This window comes from Perca flavescens, chromosome 16, assembly GCF_004354835.1.
Source record: "Perca flavescens isolate YP-PL-M2 chromosome 16, PFLA_1.0, whole genome shotgun sequence".
Classification (NCBI taxonomy): domain Eukaryota; kingdom Metazoa; phylum Chordata; class Actinopteri; order Perciformes; family Percidae; genus Perca; species Perca flavescens.
Genome location: NC_041346.1, coordinates 670,897 through 693,930, shown reverse-complemented (window position 1 = coordinate 693,930; position 23,034 = coordinate 670,897). Strand labels below are relative to the sequence as shown.

Here is a 23,034-nt window from a genome sequence, read left to right as displayed (position 1 = left end):
GCCACTTCTTCTTCACTCTCGGTTTAGTTGAGTATGTCCTCTGCTGATTTTTTTGTTGTTGTTGATGTGGAAATTAATGTAACATTATAGAGCTCAACACAGGGTTTAAAGTCTTAAAAAGTCTAAAATTTCTAAATAAAAATTTTAGGTCTTACAAAGTCTTCACTGAAGAATTGTGTTTTATGTCCAAAATCATTTTAAACGGTCTAAATGTTCTCAATGAAATGCTCCCGCAGTGCTTTACAATGTTTTTTTGGTATTCCATGGTGTTGAAGTTCTTTCTTTGCTACTCCAAATATAATTCACTGTATTACGACTACAAATGAGACCAACATGCATTTTATATAGCAGCCGGGTGCAGGGCTGCTTGAGTCTCTTTTTTTATTTGTTTTGTTTTTTCATAAAGGCTGATAGAACGATTTGTAAGGCTGGAACCGTGCCAACCAGCTACGAGATGAATCGTGACCATAAAACATTTAATCCGCAAAAGAACATTATGAAAAATGAAAAAGCAAAGGTCCAAGACTGAGTACAGAAACTATCAGAGACTTCAATGGTAGAGGCTTGCTCTAGCCGTGGGTGCGGTAAACATTTCCATGGTAAGAGCGAGCTCCACCAATCAGAGACGTCGCTGTTACGGTTAGGATTGTGGGTAGTGTAGTACTTCTCCATGACATGGTAAATAAAACTGGTTTTCCTTAGAACCAGGTTGATTTTATACAGACTTGTGTCTTCTACAGGAGCAGAAACCTTGGTTACACAACCTCACAGCTCAGGGTCCGTCTTCCTGGGATGGTTTAGACTTTATGGATGATAATCAACGGGATTTTCAACCACACTGTTGAGCTCTATACTCATAACATGGGTGTATGCACCAGGAACAGATGCACTGTGTTAACAGCGGCTATCCACTGGAGGCATTTTATTCTCAGACTTTAATTCCGTTTTTGTTTTTTTCTTCTCAGCGATTCCTTTGACTTCCAGTTTGGTGCTGTTATTCTGCGACTCAAAGAGGGACTGGATGTGTCTCATATCCAAGGACAAGGTATCAAAACAAACAGTTTATCAGTGTGGTTGAAATCAAAATGATTTTTCTAAATTGTAGCACCTGTAACACAACATGGCAGATGTCTCCAAAATTGCATATAAAATCAAGTTTAATCACTGGAGTGTTTCTGTGTGAAGACTACTGAACTCTAAAGTTCTCTGATTTCCTTTTTTCCCTGTTTTCGTGTTTTGTTTTAGTTTTTTTGTCTTCACACCATGACACTCTGTAAAATAAGCATTTCTAATTCCCACCGTCTTGTGTTCCCTCTCCTTGCCTTGTTTTGTCCTCCCGTTTCCTCCCAGATGACTTGCTGTCCTCCCAGGAGAAGTCCTCGGGGATGAAAGATGTGATAGTGTCCATAGACACCAGCAAAGACTCTGACGCAGATTCCTCCAAGCTGTCATCTAAGGCCACCAGCCTCCAGAACAGTCCGGCTGTGCACAAAGGTCAGCACCCCGCCTCACTATCAATGACTTTTATTGGCCAAGCACACTTAAGACAGAAGTAGGGAAATGGAAAACATAATAATTTATAAAGTTAGATTTAAAAAAATAATTGCATATTGAAGAAAATAAAGCACTTCTGTATTGTGAACATCTTATTTATGCATACTGTATAATATCCTTTTATGCATTATGTCTGTGGCTCTTAGCTCCAAGCCCATTGGTTCATACTGAAGCTCAAAAAAATATAGTTTAATCTAACCATAAATTGAGGAGTGCGTGCGTGCGTGCGTGCGTGCGTGCGTGCATGCGTGCGTGTTTATGTTGCTCAAACACTACTTTAGGTCATGACAGAGGAAGGCTTTTCATTCAGGAAATCAGTTTAACAACATTATCAGAGATCCCTCTTAATCCATCAATGACTTCTATTATTGTGCCTACACACACACACACACACACACACACACACACACACACTGCTCGAACAGGAAGTTGCCTCAGTGACCCATGACTCCAGTTTAATACTCCCCAGAGAGAGAGAGAGATGTAGACGTGCCACCCACACAACTCTGAGCAAACAAACCAACCCACCAATTGTTCCCAGCTTGTGGCAGCGGAGCACCAGCCTGGTCCAGTCTGGGTTCACCAAGGCTCTTGGAGTATTTAGCCCTGTACTGCTGCATGCTTACTTTATTGTCTTATTGTAGGGTGAGCTGTGTTACTTTTTTTTTTTTTGTCAAAGTTTAAGTACAATATCAAATCTGTAAAACAAATGCCCTACAACGAGAGGTGCACATGTATGTCACTCAAATCTACTGATAAGGGATCATTTCAGGTTGATCATTACAACTTGGGTTGTATTTTTGTATTGTGGTTACCATCATTTCTATCGCTCGGCTCACCAAAGGAACTGCTGACACTTGTTCTGCAGTTTAACTTTGCTGTTGATGTAAACGGTCTCCCAAACAGAACTTCCACAGCAGCACTTCATCCATACAACATTGCTGTGTCCTTTTAACAGAAGTACAGCTCTAATTCACTTTCTAAATTGAATGGCTTCTGTATGTTTTTGGTCATTCTTGCTCTCCACACACATTGTGAACATGTAGGTCTGGTGAAGATGATTGGGCTAATCCTCTTACTGTGAGCCTGAGCTCCTACTGTACCTGAGCCGTCATTAAGACAGAATCACCCTCCTCAGTGTGGGAGCTTTTCATTTTAATCCCAGCATAGTGTTGGTGGAGAGTTGAGTTTCGAGAGTTGCAGGTGATTTATGTGGATTTGATCCCCTCCGAATGGCCATTGGAAGCCGGTGTAAGACGTTTCCAGAAACGGGAGAGACTAAGTTGAGCCCTCTGTTAAAGCTTCAGTTAGCATGAAGCTAGCTGTCTCCTCAGGACCATCTGTGAATGTCTGCTTTGTTGCACTTTTAATCCTTCTTAATAATGTACATGTTCTGTTGTACTCAACTTCATCTTGATTCATGAAGCCTTGGTTGTAATTTTTTATCACATCAAACCAACATTTCACATCAATATCTCTCCTTTTGTCTCACATTTCCCAGATGACGACGATGATGGCAAAGCTACGACTCAGCCCCTGTTGAGAAAAGGCAGGAGATCCACTTTATTGTGTTGCCTTTAAACCTTTCTCTCTCTGCTTTGTTTTCATCTGAATCTCCATCCATCTAGCTCTCTGTCGCCTCATTTTTCACAGTATATTATGAATTCCGCCTGTATTAACATCCCGTCCTGTGCCCGGCTGTCTCTGTCTTGTGTCTCTCCATGTCTAGCTTCTTGGCTTTGGGGAATAACATCCTGTCTTTTCCTCTCTTTCTCCAGCTTGTAGCTCAAGCCCAGTCTCTGACGCTGTACTGTGTGTGTGTGTGTGCGTGATAGTGCCTTAACTCAGTCCAAGTCTTGAGTATTTAATGTTGTGAGTGTGTGCCAACATTTCAATTTCCTCCTTTCGTCTTCAGCCTCTCTCGCCTGCTGCTTCTTCTCACTCTGGAGGGGACACATTGTCTGCAGCTTTCTTTTCCAGGATGAAAACTGCTCTCCTGTTTCTGATCGCTGGTGTTTCCCCGTGTACATGAAAGAAATCATCCATGCATCAGAAAAATAGCTACCTATATCAAAACTTCAAAGAGCAACAATGTAACTTTTAAAAGAACACGTCTTCCTCTTTCAAATGAAAAGTCCCATTAAGAAACAATAAAAATGCACTCACTCAGTTGAATAAAGTGTCAGATGTTACTGGGACAGCCTTCCACCCATGGTGGCTAATGCTGGCTACAGATATTTAGGACTGAGTCAGTTCACTGACATTATCATTCTTCATTTAATGATCATACCGTGCCACCCTGACAAAAATCAAGAATACATGACACAGTGACTACAATATTCCAAACCATTCAACCATATAATAACAAAATAGACAATAAACAATAAACCAAATAAACATATGTATAAATGACCACACCATAAGCCTCTCCCCAGCACAGAGCTTCTTAGGAGCCCTCCAGAAAGTTCAGCTACTTTCTCTCTTTTCTAGTATAGACATCCAATCTGGCAAACCGTTTATATGACATTTATTCAAACATCGCCACCCTAGCCCTCTCACAAGCCCACTCCTGGATTGACGGCACCCCTTCATGCCTCCGTCCTCTTAAAATAATCTGTCTGGCTATCAGTAAACTAGTCTGGACCCAGCTTCATATGTGCTTATCTATCCCTCTTAGGACTGACCCATCTCCCAGAACAAATCATCTTGGGATGAATGGAACCTGGGTCCCTGCAATCTGACATAGGTTATCATAGATCCCAGTCCAAAATTCCTGGACCTTATCACAGGACCATAGGACATGAAGTAATTGGCTGTCCTCTGTCTTACATGTCCAACAATTTGGTGTGTTTTTCAGACCAATTCTAATTCCAATTCTGCTGTCCAGGCTCCATCCCCCAGCTTCTGCAGCCTCATGACCTTGTCCATATTTCAACAACCCCTTATCTAAACTTGTTTTTAAACTACAGTTGGCTTTTGCTTTTCATTGTTGCCGACCATTCTCCTAAGCATACTCTCTATTGTCCATTTTCTAACTTGAAGGCAGCCATTGTTGTCTGTTCATCTCAGTACACCATGAATATGAACTGCTACTGAAACGATTGGTCAAACATTTACAGCTTCTCAGATGGAAAGATTTGTTGCAAGTCTCTGTGTACACTATGTCATTGTAAACGCAACACACGGAGGACGCCGCCTTGAGAAAAAAATGGAAAATTGTTGATGGGAATTGCCCCTGCTTTGTAACATTTTATATTTTATTCATAATACTTAGAAGTACAGAATACAGAAAGTATTAAAATTGAGATACAAAAAAATAAATAAGTCAAAAGCAGTGGCCAGTCCATAGCTGACCAACAGTGTTTAATAATGAACAATAATTGATTACAGACACTCGACATTGCTGCAGATTTGTGCCTCACGTTAGTCATGTTTCCATCAACGTATTTTTATACACATTTTGAAGTATCGCATTAGTAAATGTTGATGGAAACGGCAGAATTAAAAAGAAATCTTCAAATAAAAAAAAAAGGTTTTTATGCTCGCTTGAGGTGGTTTTTGCCTTTTTCGAAAAAGAGTTCATGCACAAAATGGGAGATGGAAACAGCTTTGCCGAGTCAGTTGTGACATAGCGCACATGACTATAGTCCCAGTATCCATCAGATGGGGGAAGGATCGGGATACGGGTCCCATCCAGGGCGCTGTACACTTGTGGCACAAGGTGCATGGTGGAGTTGCGGTGCGCTATAGCCTGGGCCTCAGACATGTCGGGTAAATTGAGAAATTGGTTCAACAGCGTGAGTAGTATGGCCCTGCACACCGCGTATACACAGCGGTGGAAGGTTTTCTCGCTGACACCAAATGTCTCTGCCACAACCCTGGATTCTTCACAGGTGGCCAACTGGTCCAGTGCTCCCTCTCTCAATTTAGCCAGAGAACTCGGCTTCTAAACTCTTTGATTTGGCAAGCCGGTTTACGATCTACAACCATGTGTAACATCAGCTTGTGACCAAACTACGCTTTGCCTAGTCTAGTTTTTACGCTTTTAATTTGCTTTTGCTTTTTTTTTTTTTTTTTTTTTGCAACATTTTAAAAGTTTGCTTAAAATTCACTTGACAATTTGACAACAGAGTCTGTCTTTCCTCTCCTTTACTCTGAGGCATTGGTTACAAATGTAACATGTTGATGATTTTTAAATAATAACTTCAAAATCAACAATTCTGAAATCTCTAAATCTAAAATGTGCAGAGGAAAAACTGGAACTGTAACGTGGCGGTTTCATAATTTGCCTTTTAGTTTTATTAGAATTGTGAAACATGTTTTAAGTGCTTACCATCATACCCTTTTCAAAACCACAAAAGTCCGACTCTACATAAATTACTCATCCAAAGTACACACTGTTTGTCCACTGGGGGTTTGGTTCCACTCTCAGGACTCCCCACAGGCTGACATATTCTAGTAATTACAGTTGTATTTTATCATCTAAAGTGTGTGTGTGTGTGTGTGTGTGTGTGTGTGTGTGTGTGTGTGTGTGTGTGTGTGTGTGTGTGTGTGTGTGTGTGTGTGTGTGTGTGTGTGTGTGTGTGTGTGTGTGTGTGTGTGTGTGTGTGTGTGTGTGTGTGTGTGTGTGTGTGTGTGTGTGTGTGTGTGTGTGTGTGTGTGTGTGTGTGTGTGTGTGTGTGTGTTCTATCCTCTATCCCTACAGAAAAGAGGAGCCCGACTCTACCACTGAATGGGTCAGACCAGAGGCTGCTGGAGGCCAGCCAGCAGTTCCAGAAGAAACAAGGGAAGGGCACAGTGGACGTCTGGTGGCTGTTTGATGACGGAGGTGAGTCTGGGAAAAGAAATGTCCGCTATTGGGAGATCAGTCCAATGGCAGTCTATATCGAGGGCAGTTTATATACAGTGGTATATCTGGTGGATTTGTGAGGACTATGGTTAACAGCTCCTCAGATCTCTGCAGGGTAAATCCAGACAGCTAGCTAGACTATCTGTCCAATCTGAGTTTTCGGTTAGTCCAAATTGCTATTATTGTACATACTTGTATGTTTTAGAAGAAAAGCATGCATCACCTTTTTGTTGGCAGATTAAAATAATTCTGTTGTTAGGTAGTTTGGCTTGCAGCCAAGAAATAAATACAATAAATACTAAATGAAATTTGTGTTGGAAAAACTGAATATTGTCTTAAAAATACAGTAAACAACATAAATGATTCTCTTGAATGCACAGGGACATTTTGCACAAAAACCTGTGTTAAAAACAGATATGGACACAGAACAATTTGAGTAACATAAAGCAGGACAACACAGAGGCATGAGATGGACCCCCTAGCTGTGTGATGAAATCTTTTAGTGATATGTTGATCAGTACAATATGTCAATCTGACGCGCTGTCAGCCCAGCGGAGGGGAAGATGTGAACAAGGCCAGAGGCGTCGTCCTCACTGTGACAGCAGAGACACTGCCCCTCTGGTGCAGGCTCACGCCGCTCTCTGGATCAGCTTTCTGCTCTTCTCTTCTCTTCTCTTCTCTTCTCTTCTCTTCTCTTCTCTTCTCTTCTCGTGACTATATTTACACTGCTATGTTTTGGTTTAAAAAGGAATAACTTTTGCTACATTTCCCCCTCTCATTCCCCCTGCTCTGGTGTTTCCCCCCTCTCATTCCCCCTGCTCTGGTGTTTCCCCCTCTCATTCCCCTGCTCTGGTGTTTCCCCCTCTCATTCCCCCTGCTCTAACGTTTCCCCTCTCATTCCCCCTGCTCTGGCGTTTCCCCCTCTCATTCCCCCTCTCATTCCCCTGCTCTAACGTTTCCCCTCTCATTCCCCCTGCTCTGGTGTTTCCCCCCTCTCATTCCCCTGCTCTGGTGTTTCCCCTCTCATTCCCCCTGCTCTAACGTTTCCCCCTCTCATTCCCCCTGCTCTGGCGTTTCCCCCCTCTCATTCCCCCTGCTCTGGTGTTTCCCCCTGCTCTAACGTTTCCCCCTCTCATTCCCCCTGCTCTGGTGTTTCCCCCTCTCATTCCCCCTGCTCTGGCTTTTCTGAGCCCCTAAACCGGAAACCTTGACCGACACAGACGCCAACGTTTCTCCTCCTGATTGGGTCTTATCGGTCACGACGTCTTGTTCTCAGAGACTAAAGCTGCTAACGTTACCATGGTAACTACCATAGGGGGCGGAGCCTCCACGCTGCCTCCTGTTTACATCCAGTATACCAGAATGATGATGAGATATGAGGTTAGGCCGTGTTAGTTTAAACAGAGATTAGTTCTTCTACTGGAGACACTTGTTGCTCAAAACTCAAACGCTTAAAAACCAAAACGTAGCGATGGAGATGTAGCCTACATGTTGACATGACATGTCTCGTGTCCAGGTCTGACCCTGCTCATCCCCTACCTGCTGACCAACAAGAAGAGGTGGAAGGACTGCAAGATCCGGGTCTTCATCGGAGGCAAGATCAACAGGATCGATCATGACCGCAGAGCGTAAGTACTGCAAGTTCTTCCCATGACCTGCAGGAAAGGGCCGTCGAGGAGTAAACCTCTATATATGGGCGCTGGTTCTACCAACTGAGCTATCTGGGCGCCCAACACCATGTCAAATTCAAAGGTTAACACGAGTAGATAGTAGGGTTGGGCATCGTTTAGATTTGAACATTTCTGATTCCAATTCTTCCTTTTTGATTCTGGTTCTTTGAGGGCTGGAGTTGAAACACATCTTTACTTCACAGATAAGAGGACCATTTGATTTGGATTCATTGGTGATTAACAGTTTTACCGGGTTTTTACATCCACACTTTAGAGCGCTGTTACTGAGCTCCATGGCTGCAACACAACCAGCTCCTGGAAGTACAGTGGTCGCTACGGAAACCAACACTTGGGCAGGTTAAATTTGGAACCGATGATCAGATTTTAAAACCAAATTTTCCAAACAACTCAAACAAAAAAACAATTCCATTGGAATCCTAGTAGATAAGGTCACATTTAGCAAAAGAAATGACTTTTGTTCACTTTCCCCAATTATTAACCCTAAAAATAGAAGAAGACAGAAATACAACAACTGCTACTACATACAATAATCATGATAATAGTTAAAAATAATAATGGTTGGAAAGATTGTTCCCGGTTCTTAGTGCTCTGTTTGTAGATTTCTGGCATGACTAGGGTTGTGGCCATCTGCTCTCCTCCAGCAGCACTCTCTCTCCTCAGCTGCTGCTGACACAATGCCACTGTGTTCTGTTGACGCCGGCCACTTTGCACACAAGTGTGTGTTCACATGTTTGCCATAAGAAGCTGATTTATTGATACACAACCTGACTAAGAGGCACTCGAGATTCTAACCCTCAGTGTCTTGTGAATAGACACATGTTTAAATGTGTACAGCTCACACAACAACATGCAGTTCATGTACATCACCAAACATTTTACTTGCCACTGACTTGTAAAGTTTTCAAATTTGTAATTAGCCATTCCAAAGTGACACTTTGGTTGATGTCCTTGGCACATACTGTTGGACACCGATTAGTCAGCACGTAACACTGCATAACATTACGGATTCCTCTCTGTATGACAAATGGTCAAACTTTGACTGTTTTATTGTAGTTGCCAAAGAAAAACCACTAACCCTAGAAAGAAGCTGTTGGATTCTCAAAATTGCGACGGTCCCTGAATGTGCCTCGACATTATGTAAAAAAGCTCCAAAGTAGGCCAAAAAAAATCACTAAGTGGCTACAAACCTCACATAGAACATGTCCAATTTTAAAAAAAAATCTATCAACCATTTACATGATCAAGGAGCTGTAAAATGCATAATATTCTACAGCTGTTCAGCTACATGTAGGCAGCCATGTTTGTTTACTGCCATGCACAGCCACGTGATGAAAATTCATCCAAACTGACTGAGACCAGCACCAAAACACAGAGCAGCCTGGTAGAAGAAGTATTCAGATCCTTTACCTTACGTAAAAGTACCAATACTACATTGCAATAATACTTTGTAGCAGTACAAGTCCTGCATTGACAATGTTACTTCATTAAAAGTATGTAAGTATCATCAGGAAAATTTAGTTCTTCTTTGAAAACTGTCCTGTGGTGTGTTCATGGACGCCATGGCTTCCAGGGCTTGAAAACTTCTGTTGACATGCACTGGTGAAAAATGTTAAAATTTCTTAACTTTTTTTTAAAATGCACCATTTGGTGTATTTGTCCTTTTTTCCACCTAATTACTGTACCAAGTTACGTGCACTGGTGCATGTAAAGCTGAGAATTACGCTCACAGGTTAAATTTGACGTACACTACCGTCACATGCACGTGGTATTTCAAGACCTTACTCCACTTACACAAAAGGTAAAGGCAACCAAACATTAACTGAATGTTTAGTCGACATCACACTGAACTTTAAATGCAATCTAAAATGTTACAAATGATTATGGAAATTGGTGAAAACCCAGAAATATAAGTATAAAGTGTGGTCCTTGGAGAAAGCTGTTTGGGAACATCCTGTCTGCTTTGTGGTTGTATTCCCCCCGGATCAGGTCTTCATCAGAACCATTAGTGTGTGGCCAGCAGGGCTCATTTCCTTGTTATTGTTGGAGAGTCCCATCTCTGGTAATTATCCAAACTGAACTGAAGGCATGTAGAGTGAACAAACACCCTATTTCAGTGTCTTCGGACATTAGTTTTCTATGGTATCAAAGGAAAAGTTCAACCTGTTCAGAAATAGCTTTCTTTCCTACAGCAAGGAAATCAATCTCATGTCTGTGTAGGGAGCTGAAGTCAGGATGTGGTTAGCTTAGCTTAGAATGAAGACTGAAAACAGAGGGCTCTGCCCAAATTTGAAAAAATAAACCTACCAGCTCACTGATTATCATGCTGTATCATGTTTGTTTAAAGGGGTGATACGATGATAATATAGAGTATTTCACACTGTTCCTTATGGTCTCCTAATGGGGTATGTAACATTAGTTGGGCTGAAAATGGCCTGGTTGATATTGTATTGACCCTTATGCATCCCTGTGTTTTGGCCCTATTTGTAACAAGAGCTTTTCTTCCAAATATGGTATGCTCGTGAATATTTAGATGAGCTGCGCGCTGATTGGTTGAGTGAATTGCCATACACACACATTAGAGATGCGCGCTGATTGGTTGAGCAAATCCCCAATACACACACATTAGAGACGCACGCTGATTGGTTGAGCAAATCCCCAATACACACACATTAGAGAAGGGGCAGAATCTCATATTCCAGACACTGCAATGTTTCCTTACCAAATTCACTTCTGAGACTTTTTTTATGTGAGAAATCAACTATATAAAGCTCAAATATGGGCCGTTTCACGAAAATTGATGGCTAATTGCAAATATGGTAAGACTGTGTGTCGGACTTCAGCGGCGGTGCTGCTGCCTCGCCGCCCGGCCTGCCTTCCTTCACAGAGCCCGGCCTGCTCCGTTAGGCTGGCAGCCCTGACAGAGCTCCAGGGCCTGTAACTCCCCTCTTCCTGCTAGCTAAATGGCCCGTTGTGTGAGAGTGAGAGCGCGGTCAGCGAGCTTGTTACACCAGCAATCTCTTACCACATGTTACACACATGTCACGCTACTTATACAACATCTAACTAAATGTCTTATAAAGCTAACAACGGTGTCCGATTTCAAGTTAATGAATATTTGTGAAGACTAGGGGTTTTGTCAGCTGCGACTGTCCCTTCAATCCTAGCTATGTGTAGCTAGCTACAAATCACGGATAGCTAGCTTCATTTTCGGCGTAATTCCGAGTATATTTACAGTTTGAATTTTGTCACGCCACGTATACAACATCTAACTAAATGTCTTATAAAGCTAACAACGGTGTCCGATTTCAAGTTAATGAATATTTGTGAAGACTAGCTAGGTGTTTTGTCAGCTGCGACTGTCCCTTCATAGCTGTGTGTAGCTACAAATCACGGATAGTTAGCTTCATTTTCGGCGTAATTAGAGTATATTTACAGTTTGAATTTCGTCACGCCACTTATACAACTAACTAAATGTCTTTTATAAGACATTTAGTTAGTAGCTAACAACGGTGTCCGATTTCAAGTTAATGATTTTTTGTGAATTCCGGAGGAATTCTAAGAGGAGGCTAGCTAGCTCCATCCAGCCGCAGGCTCTATCACATCCAGCCGCAGGCTCTATCAATGAGACTCGCGGACAAGAGGCGTGTATTTCACCGATCGTTTGTTTAAATAACTCAACACATTATAATTACACACATTATAAGATTAACTGGAACCTGTGGTAAGAGATTGCTGGCGTAACAAGCTCGCTGACCGCGCTCTCACTCACACACACCTGGCATTAGGAAGAGGGGAACTGCAGGCCCTGGAGCTCTGTCAGAGCACCGGCATTTAGTAGTCCATTAGCCCACAAAACGGTGACTTGGCGCGGGTATGAAGTGCCGTGGGTTGCCAGCCGTAACGGAGCTCAATCGAGCTCACAGCAGGCCGGGGTCTGTGAAGGAAGGCAGGCCCGGGCGGCGAGGCAGTAACCCAGGCAGCACCGGCCGCTGAAGTCCAACACACAGTCGGACAAAATTTGCAATTAGACATACATTTTTGTAAAACGGCCCATATTTGAGCTTTACATAGTTGATTTCTCGCATAAAAAAGTTTCAGAAGTGAATTTTGTAATGGAATAGCAGAGATCTGCGTGACCTAGATTCAGAAGACTACCTGATCTCAGGTCAGTTGTGTAGCCTATGTAAATGTTGGGGCGTAACTGTTCTCTTAATACACCCACGGCTGTGACAGATTTTGAGATGCTTACGCAAGCAACCAGCTTTGTTGAGATTTGCCCGTTTTCAGCGGCAGTTTCAAAATATGAGATTTTCATAGTAAAGGGGTGTCAATGGGATTTTGAGCTCATATGTATGTCCTATTTACCCACTGAACGGTCGTTATTCAACTATGACAGGGTAAAATCGGTTTTGCATTCTATCACCCCTAATCTGTCAATGACTCGACATGTCAAAATAATAATTTGTGGTTTTAGGGGGAGTCATTTTCTGGAACTATTTTTTGACAGTGTATCCATCCACCCAGTGTTTCTGTGGGTTACCAGACTGGGTTGGTGAGCACCAGGGATGGAAGAAGTATTCAGATTACTGCAGTAAAAGTACTAATACCACACTGTAAAAATACTCTACTACTACAGTAAAAGTCCTGCATTGTAAATGTTCCTTCAGTAAAAGTGTGTAAGTATCATCAGGTAAATGTAGTTCAAGTATTCTCCCATTGTAGAAAGAGTAAAGGATCCAACCAGCTGTGTGTTTAATGGTCTCATCATCTCAGCTGGACTTGTAGCCGTTATATTGTCGGCTAGTTTACTTTAGAATCAAACATCAGATTTATAAACTACATGTGTTCTGTGTGCAGGAATCTGAATGTGTAAAGTAACTAGTAACTAAAGCTGTAACAGATGAATGTAGTGGAGTAACTAAAGTAACTAGTAACTAAAGCTGTAACAGATGAATGTAGTGGAGTAACTAAAGAAACTAGTAACTAAAGCTGTAACAGATGAATGTAGTGGAGTAACTAAAGAAACTAACTAAAGCTGTAACAGATGAATGTAGTGGAGTAACTAAAGTAACTAGTAACTAAAGCTGTAACAGATGAATGTAGTGGAGTAACTAAAGAAACTAGTAACTAAAGCTGTAACAGATGAATGTAGTGGAGTAAAACGTACAATATTTCTCTCTGAAATGTAGCGGAGTAGAAGTAGAAAGTGGCATAAAAAGAAAAGACTCAAGTAAAGTACAAGTACCTCAACATTTGGACTGAAGTACAGTACTGGAGTAAATGTACTTAGTTACATTCCAACACTGGTGAGAACTGTTTTTTTTGGCTCTATACACACACGGTGGTACCACACCTGACAATCTCAGTTCACCAGGAAATAGTTCCCTCACAACCACAAACTCTGATTCCTACTTTGTGTGGACACAATGGTAGTCAGTGAGCTTTAGAGGAGTTGGTATATTTGGACAGCGCCAGGTGCTGGCTCAGTGTTTCCTCCAGTGTATTGCAAGCCTGGTGGCCCACCGGGCCTAAGCTACTGGGAATTATTTGTACTGTATTTTTATGTTTTTTAAACTACAGTTACAGTGGGGCGGCTCGGTTGGAAACTTAGACGAAGTCATATTTTCAAATCTCCAGTCAGCTTTTAGCACTGACTCAATGTAGAGCCCTATGGAGGCTGTCTTAGCCTGGGTAAATCCTGACAAACTTCCAGCAAATGTGAGATTTGCTCTGCAAGTCAGTCTGGCCAAGAGCCCATTCAAGCCCATTTTCAATGTCCCCAAAATCGAGGCACCAATCACAACCGCCGAGGCGGGCTTTACACCAATCACAACCGTCGAGGCGGGCTTTACACCAATCGCAACCGTCGAGGCGGGCTTTACACGATGACGATAAGCAAAAGCTTTTTGTTTACATTCAACATGACGGCCACCGAAGCGCAGCAACCATGGATGTATTAAGAGAACTGGATACAGTGTTCGGCGGGAAGCCCCGTACGTTCCAATGAGAGTGCTCAAAAGCGCATTAAGACAACATGGAGCTCGGCATTTCCGCATTCTTGGCCCATGACGTCACGGTGGACACGCGCACTAGCAACAATTTGTTTGTGTTGTCGTAGCAACCGGTAGCAACATGCTCGTTCATGAGCTTATCTCCCGTGTCTCTTACAAGTGGCGAACTCATGAACTCGCCGTTTTCATTGTCTAAAATATTCACTAACGTTAAACATTGTGTTTTCGTTGTTCCCGATCGTTTACATGCTTAGCTAAATAAACAATAGATGTATTTAGCTAGCTAGACAACCAAGGAGATTTAATCATTATGTCGTGCTACTAGCTAGCGCTAGCAGTTAGCCTGCAGTTTCGGGAACAGAGCTCATCCACGGCTTCATCTCTCATCCACGTTACAAGCTTTACAGCCTACAGATGCTGTATGCATCGGATGTATCATAGGAGAGAACCAAGGCGATGTAATCACTATGTCTGTTGTAACGTTATGTAGGCATGATCTTAATACAGCCATGCTAGCTAACCCTGATGTTAGCAACTAGCTAGCTAGCCGATAGCCCCGCCAGTTTGGGAAACGCTAATGACGTTACATCTACATAACAGGCTTTATAACATACATACATCCCTCGGATGTATCATAACTTCATAAGATAATACCACGAACGTATTAATAGAACACATGAATTACAACCATTAGCTACGTGTGCTCGGAAGAACAGTCATGTGAGCGGGCGTGTGCAGTCCCGTGGGTCTGCTCGCGTCCATTATGCGCGTTCATCATTTCAAATTTAATAATTCCGGATTCGCTTCTAGTGAATGTTAAAGTAACGTTTTAAACAAGGACCCTTTCAGTGTTCGGGCTGGTAGGTTGATATACCCCGAAACAAATGATCCGCTGAAATATAGACGTTTCTTTCGCCATGTAATGTCTATGTGAAAAGTCTTTCTGGGCCATGGGGTGCAGTACCACCGTTATCCACTAAGCCCATGTTGGCATATAGACATGGCGCTCTTCCTGGGGGCTTGGCAGCAACCAGTTAATGCCGCTGTCGCTGCTACGTCACCTGGATCTTTGGTCTGATTGGTTGAAGGACTATCCATTTGCGCCCAGAGGCATTTGTGCGGCGTCCGTTGGTGACGCTCCTTTCACTGCATGAAAAGTGGGATTTCCATCCCCGTAAATGCCTGTAAACGCCCGGAAATCCCCCAAATGTTGCCACATATTGTCGGAAACAAACCATGAGGTATGTGGAGAGCCCCCGCGGAGGTGTTAATGGATCTAATTAGAATATGAATAGGCGCCTGGCCAGAGAACGTCTGGCCTGGCTGGAATTTCCTCACTGAAACCACTACTTTTAAATAAGAAAAATCTCTCGTGATTGGTTGACAGGTCTGTCACGGGTTAGAATATTGGTCAACCTGGGCCATTATTATTATAATAATAAAATTATATTATTTATTTATTTATTTATGTATTATATATATTTATTTAATATATGCTATGTTGTATATTCATGTCATGGTTATCCTAATTAAAATGATTTGCCAGGAACGTGCTGTTTATTCAAAGAGAGCTTTATTGACACAAAACACAAACGCAATCAGAAAAAAAAACTGTGTACAAAGCATCGGAGACACACAGCACACGCAACAAATATCCCTCGCTCACGAGGAGCAGCACCGTCCACACCTAACCCACGGCCGCCTCGGAGCTGTAGGTAACCGGCAGCATTCGGTCTGAATTCGGTCCATTTAGCAGACGTCTGTGGTGCGTTGTCCTGTAGGTCTATGGGCCAGGACACATCAGGCCGATTATTGGCCGTGGGACAGTCTGGCGAGGTCAGTGACTCAAATCTGTTCGGTTTGCCCCGGTTCGTCGTCCGCCTGGGGGGCTGTCGGCGTTCATTTTGGCCGACCTGACATGTTCGGTCGGCGGCAGGGCCGTCGGGACTCACCTGGAAATGACGAGCGGAATGAGGTGACTACAGTCTCTTAAAATCTGATGAAAATCTTTTAAACTGACCTTTGTTGAGCTGAAATGAAGACCGATTCAGGAACTGCACGGCCTATTTCTCGCTTAAAATGTTTTCAGAAACACGTTTCAGTGGACTATTTTAGTACAATATGAGATCGTATTCTGAACGGCCGCCATGACAGTCCAGGTCTGAATATCCGGAGAAAACAAACTCATGTGACGCGTTTGTCCAATCAGCTGCCGGTTTTCATTTCTTGGGCGACAATACAGATTAGCGCCGCCTGCTGTTATCGAGGCGTATTACGTCTAGTCTCCTCTCGTCTTTTTGATGTGTCCCGAGGCAGTTTTTTGGACCTCGGGGACGCGACTAATCATATCGACGGGGTTTTCTGTCAACGGTCGGCCGTCGGCTATATGTGTCTACACCATATGGTGGCGCACTTCCAAATGTCCACCTCACCCGCAGCCAGCACTGTCTCGCTTCCAGCAGCTGTAAAATCAACCAATAAAGACAATCAGTACTACGTGATATTTATTTATGGCCACAGCACACCTACGAATGCACCTGAAAAATATGCCCATTGACCAAACGGATCTAATCTTACCCTCTTTTCTTCTCGACCAACTCCGAGCTGAACTCTTCACAGCTTCTGCCCGCGATGCCACATCTGGTTGTTTCTAGCTGAAGCTCCTGCGTGCTGTCTCGTCATGTCTTACAGACAGCTGGAAAACAATGAAATGAGAGTGGTATGAATAAAAAACACAAGTCACAGTAAAATTAAACATGGAAAGATGAAAAAGTAAAAATTACTTACACACAATGGCGTCATTAACAGCGTCATGTAAATCTGGACTTGCAGACAACTCCGAGCAAATATAGGTCACGGCCTCGTTATGAGGCGAGGTTAGTCTGTAAAAAATAAAATAAACTATGGTTAAGATCGGTATCTATTAACGTATATCTATGTCCTTATACAGAAGAGTTAATGAAGTTCATTCAATGAAAGAATATTCTTTAAATCTTACCCTTGCTCCGGTTCGTAGCACCTGCTGTAGTTTCTCAGAGTTGTGAAGACGGCGGACTGCTTTCTGAAAATTACGAGAAAAAAAATATACTTTTATAAAACAACATCACCAGCTTAGCTCTGTAATGAATGGTGCTGAAAGCAGCCACAGCTCTGTGCTGCTCGCGTTTAAACTTGGTGGGGTTTAAAACATTACTGCCAAGTCTAAGTAGCCTGTTTAACATCCAAAGACAGTCACTGTACGATCAAGAGTTAATAAACAGTATACAGACTAGCTCGCCGTTTCATTAATAATCATATACTTACGTTGACTTCTTCTTTTCTGTGAGCGCATCTTTGGAGCCCCGGATGTGATATGAAGGAGAGAAAAAAACTGCTCCAAACGTCTCGAACAACTCCTGTGTGTTTCTAAGTGAAGTTTGACAGAGTGTACCGACAACTCTTTTACCAGCTGGCCTGAAATATTCCCATATTTCGGAAGTTTTTGCTCCAACTCTCAGACTCATCTCCCATGTCCCGCCGCTTTTTTTCAAATGGAAGCAGTGGGGGCGGGGCAGAGTGATAGAGAGAGACCGTGGAGCAGATTAACCAGCAGGGCGTGAACAGCGCACATACTGGTGTGGAGGTGAATTACAGTGAGTTATAATGGATTACTGGGAAAGCTTAATAATAGGACAATTGAAGTCTGGATTATGAGGCCATTTCAGCAGAGCCAACAGCTTCATATGCCATGGACATGTGAATATGGTGCTGAATTTGCCAGTATTTTAAGAAGATAAATGGTTGGGACCTTGTCAAACCTGATATGCTTTATGTGAAGCACAGTGTTTTGGTGTCAGCAGAAAGACTTCTCTTAGAAAACTGTACAGTGGAGCCTCTGTCTCCATTCAACCAGACAATGTTGGATGAGCAAGACCAAAGACTGTAGTCATGTCACTATGCTCAGTGGTGCTGCTCGAGGAGACTGGGAATGAATCATGGAATGCATATTTTACCTTTTGTAGCAAAGCCTGTAAAACTAATTGTTGAAATAAATTATTTTGTGTATCTTTTTTACATAACATTGGTCATTGCTAATGACATACAAAGTAATTAATCTAGCATACTTTCATTAAATAAATCAATTCAAGCTAAAATTGAAGAGTCTACAATTAGGCTATACTGGGTCTGATCTATTTTAAGAGATTTTCTTAAAATTAAGTTAATACCTTTTTGGAAAAATGTCATCTGGGGGCTGAAGATAGATCTTGATTTACAATCCACAAATGTTTTTGACCATGTCATGTGGAAATGATATATATGGGTGTGTGTGTATATATGTGTGTGTGTGTGTGTGTGTATGTATGTATATATATGTATATGTGTGTATATATATATATATGTGTGTGTGTGTGTGTGTGTGTGTGTGTGTATATATATATATATATATATATATATATTTATTTATTTATTTATTTATTTATTTATTAATAAATAAATAAATAAATAAATAAATAAGAGAGAGAGAGACCATTACATGTTCTGCTATTCCAGACCACAACATTTACTGCATTACATACCATGAAGATTGGCGTGGGATCAACATAACAGGATGCCACCAACACAGGAGGGCCGACTGAGGGCCTGGCACCCAACACCTCGTGCATGTCCTCGTAAAATTGCCAGGTTGCAGCGGTCACTTCCCCTCTGTCCTTACCTGACCCTGTTCTGGGAGTTATTAGTTCCTGGAAGGACACACAACACACACAATAATCATGCCTACAACCATACTGTATGCATTCATTACATCGTATTGAGATTGAAGATGCAGATTTTTTTTCTTTAACAGAACATCACATACCTTGTATTTTTGTTTCAGATTCTCCCACTTCTTTGCTGCCTGTTGGCCAGTCACTTTTCCCTCCAAACCCATTTCTTTCACCAGTGTCCTGTATCATAACCAACAACAATGTAAATGAACAGGAATGAATTACAAATTACAATACAGTAACAGTTACAAATATACAGTACTAATACAATAATGAATGTATGACTCACTCCCATAGTTGTTTTGCGGCATATTTTGATTTTAGAAACTTTGGTTCCTTTTCAGTCCGAAAGAAGATCAGCTGCCGGGTTTCCTCTGGCGTCCCTGTGCGATACAGGATGTACAGTAAAACGTCAAAATAATATTTATGAATCCCCTTCCCCACAACAAAGCACATAAGAACAAAGAACATAGCAGGACTCGACTTGTACAGACAAACGACAAAATATAATATTTACGAATCCCCTTCCCCACAGCAAAGCACATAGCTAGCTAGCTAGTGGCTACAGTTACCTCATGGGGGGATAACTGCCAAGCAAGGCCCACGTCAATTTCCGTCAATTTACGGCAGCTTTCGGTGTTGCCTGTAAATTGCCGTGTGCAGTCGTAAACCTGAAGTTCCACGACAATCTACAGTGCCAAAGACTGACGAAAATCCCACTTTTCATGCAGTGTTTGGAAATGAACTGTCAATGAACCTTTCCCAGACCCGCTCTCAGTTACAACTGAGAAGGGTCTAGTGTCAACCAGGCTAAGGCTGTCTTATAGCTTTTTAAATTCTCAATTTCAGCGACTCTGTCCATGATTCTGTTATCACCGAAACTGCTGGGCTCTACATTAAAGGTCCCATGGCATGAAAACTTCAATTGATGAGATTTTTTAACATTAACATGCGTTCCCCCACCCTGCCTATGGTCCCCCAATGGCTAGAAATGGCGATAGGTGTAAACCGAGCCCTGGGTATCCTGCTCTGCCTTTGAGAAAATGAAAGCTCAGATGGACCGATGTGGAATCTTCTCCTTATGAGGTCATAAGGGGAAAGGTTACCTCCCCTTTCTCTGCTTTGCCCGCCCAGAGAATTTGGCCCACCCATGAGAGAGAGAGACATCATGGCTTTCAAACAAGCAAAATGGCAATTGGTCAAGGCCACACCCCCACCCTCCACCTTGCCCCCCCTCTCTCCTCCTCAATAGCTACAGACACAGAAATGGCACATCCTAAGGAAAGCTCATTGTGGGACTGGCTCTAGTGGCTGTAGTTCTGCACCAAGGCTGAATTATGGGAAAGAGTCTTCAGATACAGTATTAGGGGACCACTAAGGTCTATATAAAAGAGACTTCAGATACAGTATTAGGGGACCACTAAGGTCTATATAAAAGAGACTTCAGATACAGTATTGGGGGACCACTAAGGCCTATATAAAAGACTTCAGATACAGTATTAGGGGACCACTAAGGTCTATATAAAAGAGTCTTCAGATACAGTATTAGGGGACCACTAAGGTCTATATAAAAGAGACTTCAGATACAGTATTAGGGGACCACTAAGGCCTATATAAAAGACTTCAGATACAGTATTAGGGGACCACTAAGGTCTATATAAAAGAGACTTCAGATACAGTATTAGGGGACCACTAAGGTCTATATAAAAGAGACTTCAGATACAGTGTTAGGGGACCACTAAGGTCTATATAAAAGAGACTTCAGATACAGTATTAGGGGACCACTAAGGTCTATATAAAAGAGACTTCAGATACAGTATTAGGGGACCACTAAGGTCTATATAAAAGCATCCAAAGAGCACCATGTCATGGGACCATTAGCGTTGCCATCAGCCTGGGACTCCGGGCGGTCGTTGGAAGAAAAAAACACTATGACACTATGTCCTGGCTCCTGCTCTGTATTTAAAACATTGATATCCATATTCTCATCCGACTCCCTGTAAGGAAGCAAAGAAGCCTCCTTAACAAAATCTGGAACTGTTCTTGGATGTAATGGGATGTAACATTTCCAATATTTACATCTGCATAAACCTTCACGACAGAATCCGCACAAAGGCATCTGCTGCTTGTACTGTGTCGTCGTCCCCCCCCTCTCCACACACACACACACACACACACACACACACCCACACCTCTCTGTGTCTGTCTCTCATTGTCTCCTACAGCTGCCTCCTACCTCCTTTTGTTGGATCAAATTAGCGAGGTGCTAGCAGCCGAGCCTTTTATCTCGGTGTGCAGTACAGTACACAGCTCTATGTGCTCTTTGAAAGCCCCTTTGTGTCTGTTCACTGTACAGCTACAAACTGGCCATTTCAACCCATATCTGCCACTTTAATGTTTCCCTGTCCAACCTTGAATGGATTCACACTCCACCATTGTTTTACCAATAGGCACATTTATGTATTTATTTTATTTTTTACCCCTCATATTTTGTTTCTTTCTGTATCTTCATTCATTCAGTTCAAAGGGTCAGTTCACCCAGATTTGACCCCAAACAATGGAATTTACCTCTGAAGAGCTCAAATTCAATAGTTTTCATTCGGAATGGCAATTGTTTGGGCTAAAATACACACATCATTTGGTGTCTTTTTATTTGTCATCTGCTGCAGGTTTTATAAAGCTCTTTGGGTTCGTCACTACGAGTGACGTCATTACACATTGTTAATGGAAAATATTGATTATTGGGTTTTGACATATGAAAGCAGGAGCATCCCAGTTGGATAACGCAGCTCTCCATATGTGACAGCTGATGCATTCAGGCACTCTGCTTCTTTGTAGTTGAAGCTAAAGGAAATGGCTCCCAGTGCAGTCCGTCCCACCTGCCTCCACCCTCCCAGAAACGTGTCCAAACAGAGCTATTTAAAGCCGCTTCCCTGCCTTTGGGATGACTCAGCGCTCTTATCTCTGTCCACAGCTCCTCGGATTGGAAATGTCTTGCAGTTGGATTCCCGTATTTCTCCCAAAGCTCCTTGTTTTGTGTTTTTGTGTGCAGGATGGCCACTCTACTCAGCAAGTTCAGGATAGACTTCTCGGACATCAACGTGTTGGGAGACATCAACACCAAGCCTAAGAAGGAGCAGTAAGTACCAGCCGAGTCCCATTTCCGTTCCTCTGTTATCAGCTCCGTCTGGATCAGCCAATAACGGCAGGCGCTCTGTCTAACCCCTCCCCATCCCCCGGGGCTCCGCCCACAAACAGATGTGCACGAGCACCGCCGCGTCACTGCTGCAGAGCAGAGAAAGGGCCGCAGTTTCACTCTAACTTTAGCTGAGTTTTCCCCTCCGTTCTCCAGTAAACCTGCAGTAACTCGCTACTAAAGTACTGCGTTTCACATGTGTCAGCACGCTGAATAAATGAATGGTAGAGGAGTCTGTGGCCAGACTGGCCCTCTGCCCCCACCATGTGTCTGGGTGAACACATTACATCATCAGAATCCTGAAGCTCAGACACATTACACTTTGCTTTGAAAATCCATGTATCTTTAGGACTTCAGAAAAGACTGCTTTGGTACCTATTTCTACATGGCTTTAGGTCATGCGGGTCCATAACAGTGTTGTTTGTCTTTTTGCTCTAACTTAAAGGATCATTCCAGCTAACTATATAATGTGGGTTTCCCTTTTCATTGAAAGCAGTAATAAAAACATTATAGTCACCAAGTTCTGGAGATGCAATGACATCACTAAAAAGAAGTCTGGATCAGACAAGTTGAAAGGTCCAGTTGGTGTTGGTGGCGTATGCACCTGCAGCTGGTTTGCCAAGAAGAAGATTTTAAAACGGATGCTTGTTTAGAAGAGAGGTTGTGCGAGGAGATCGGAACCCAAACTCCTGTCACATTTACGGACTCACTTCCTGCTTTAAAGCTTTAGTGCGTATATTATATAGTTTCTGTCTCCCCCATCAGGAATTCTAAGTAATGACAACAGAACTGTTGGAGCGTCCACATGATACAAGCCTTACGTGATCACACATGTGCAATGCGTTAGTTGTTTGGTTTCTGAAATGGTGAAATGTGGATCAGAGTTTCCCAAAACCCAAGATGACGTCCTGAAATGTCTTGGTTAGTCCCCAACTCAAAGATCTTCAGTTTCCTGTCTCAGAGGAGAGAAGAAACTACAACATATTCA

The 23,034-nt window shown here is 42.6% G+C and overlaps 1 protein-coding gene and 1 long non-coding RNA gene across 2 annotated transcripts in view; one reads left to right on the top strand and one right to left on the bottom strand.

Moving 5' to 3' along the window:
- Positions 1-23,034, top strand: part of slc12a2 (solute carrier family 12 member 2) — an 89,617-nt gene that overhangs the window by 61,828 nt on the left and 4,755 nt on the right. Inside the window, exons 19-24 of the mRNA XM_028600773.1 lie at positions 966-1,045; positions 1,351-1,494; positions 3,056-3,103; positions 6,260-6,382; positions 7,920-8,031; positions 21,903-21,989. Of these exons, the coding sequence (XP_028456574.1) occupies positions 966-1,045; positions 1,351-1,494; positions 3,056-3,103; positions 6,260-6,382; positions 7,920-8,031; positions 21,903-21,989 (594 nt within the window). The remainder of the gene's footprint in view (positions 1-965; positions 1,046-1,350; positions 1,495-3,055; positions 3,104-6,259; positions 6,383-7,919; positions 8,032-21,902; positions 21,990-23,034) is intronic.
- On the bottom strand, positions 16,952-17,619 carry LOC114570480 (uncharacterized). Its single transcript, XR_003694527.1, has 3 exons — positions 17,409-17,619; positions 17,104-17,166; positions 16,952-16,987 (listed from the first exon to the last, which is right to left on the bottom strand). It is a non-coding gene; the product is annotated as an uncharacterized LOC114570480 (long non-coding RNA).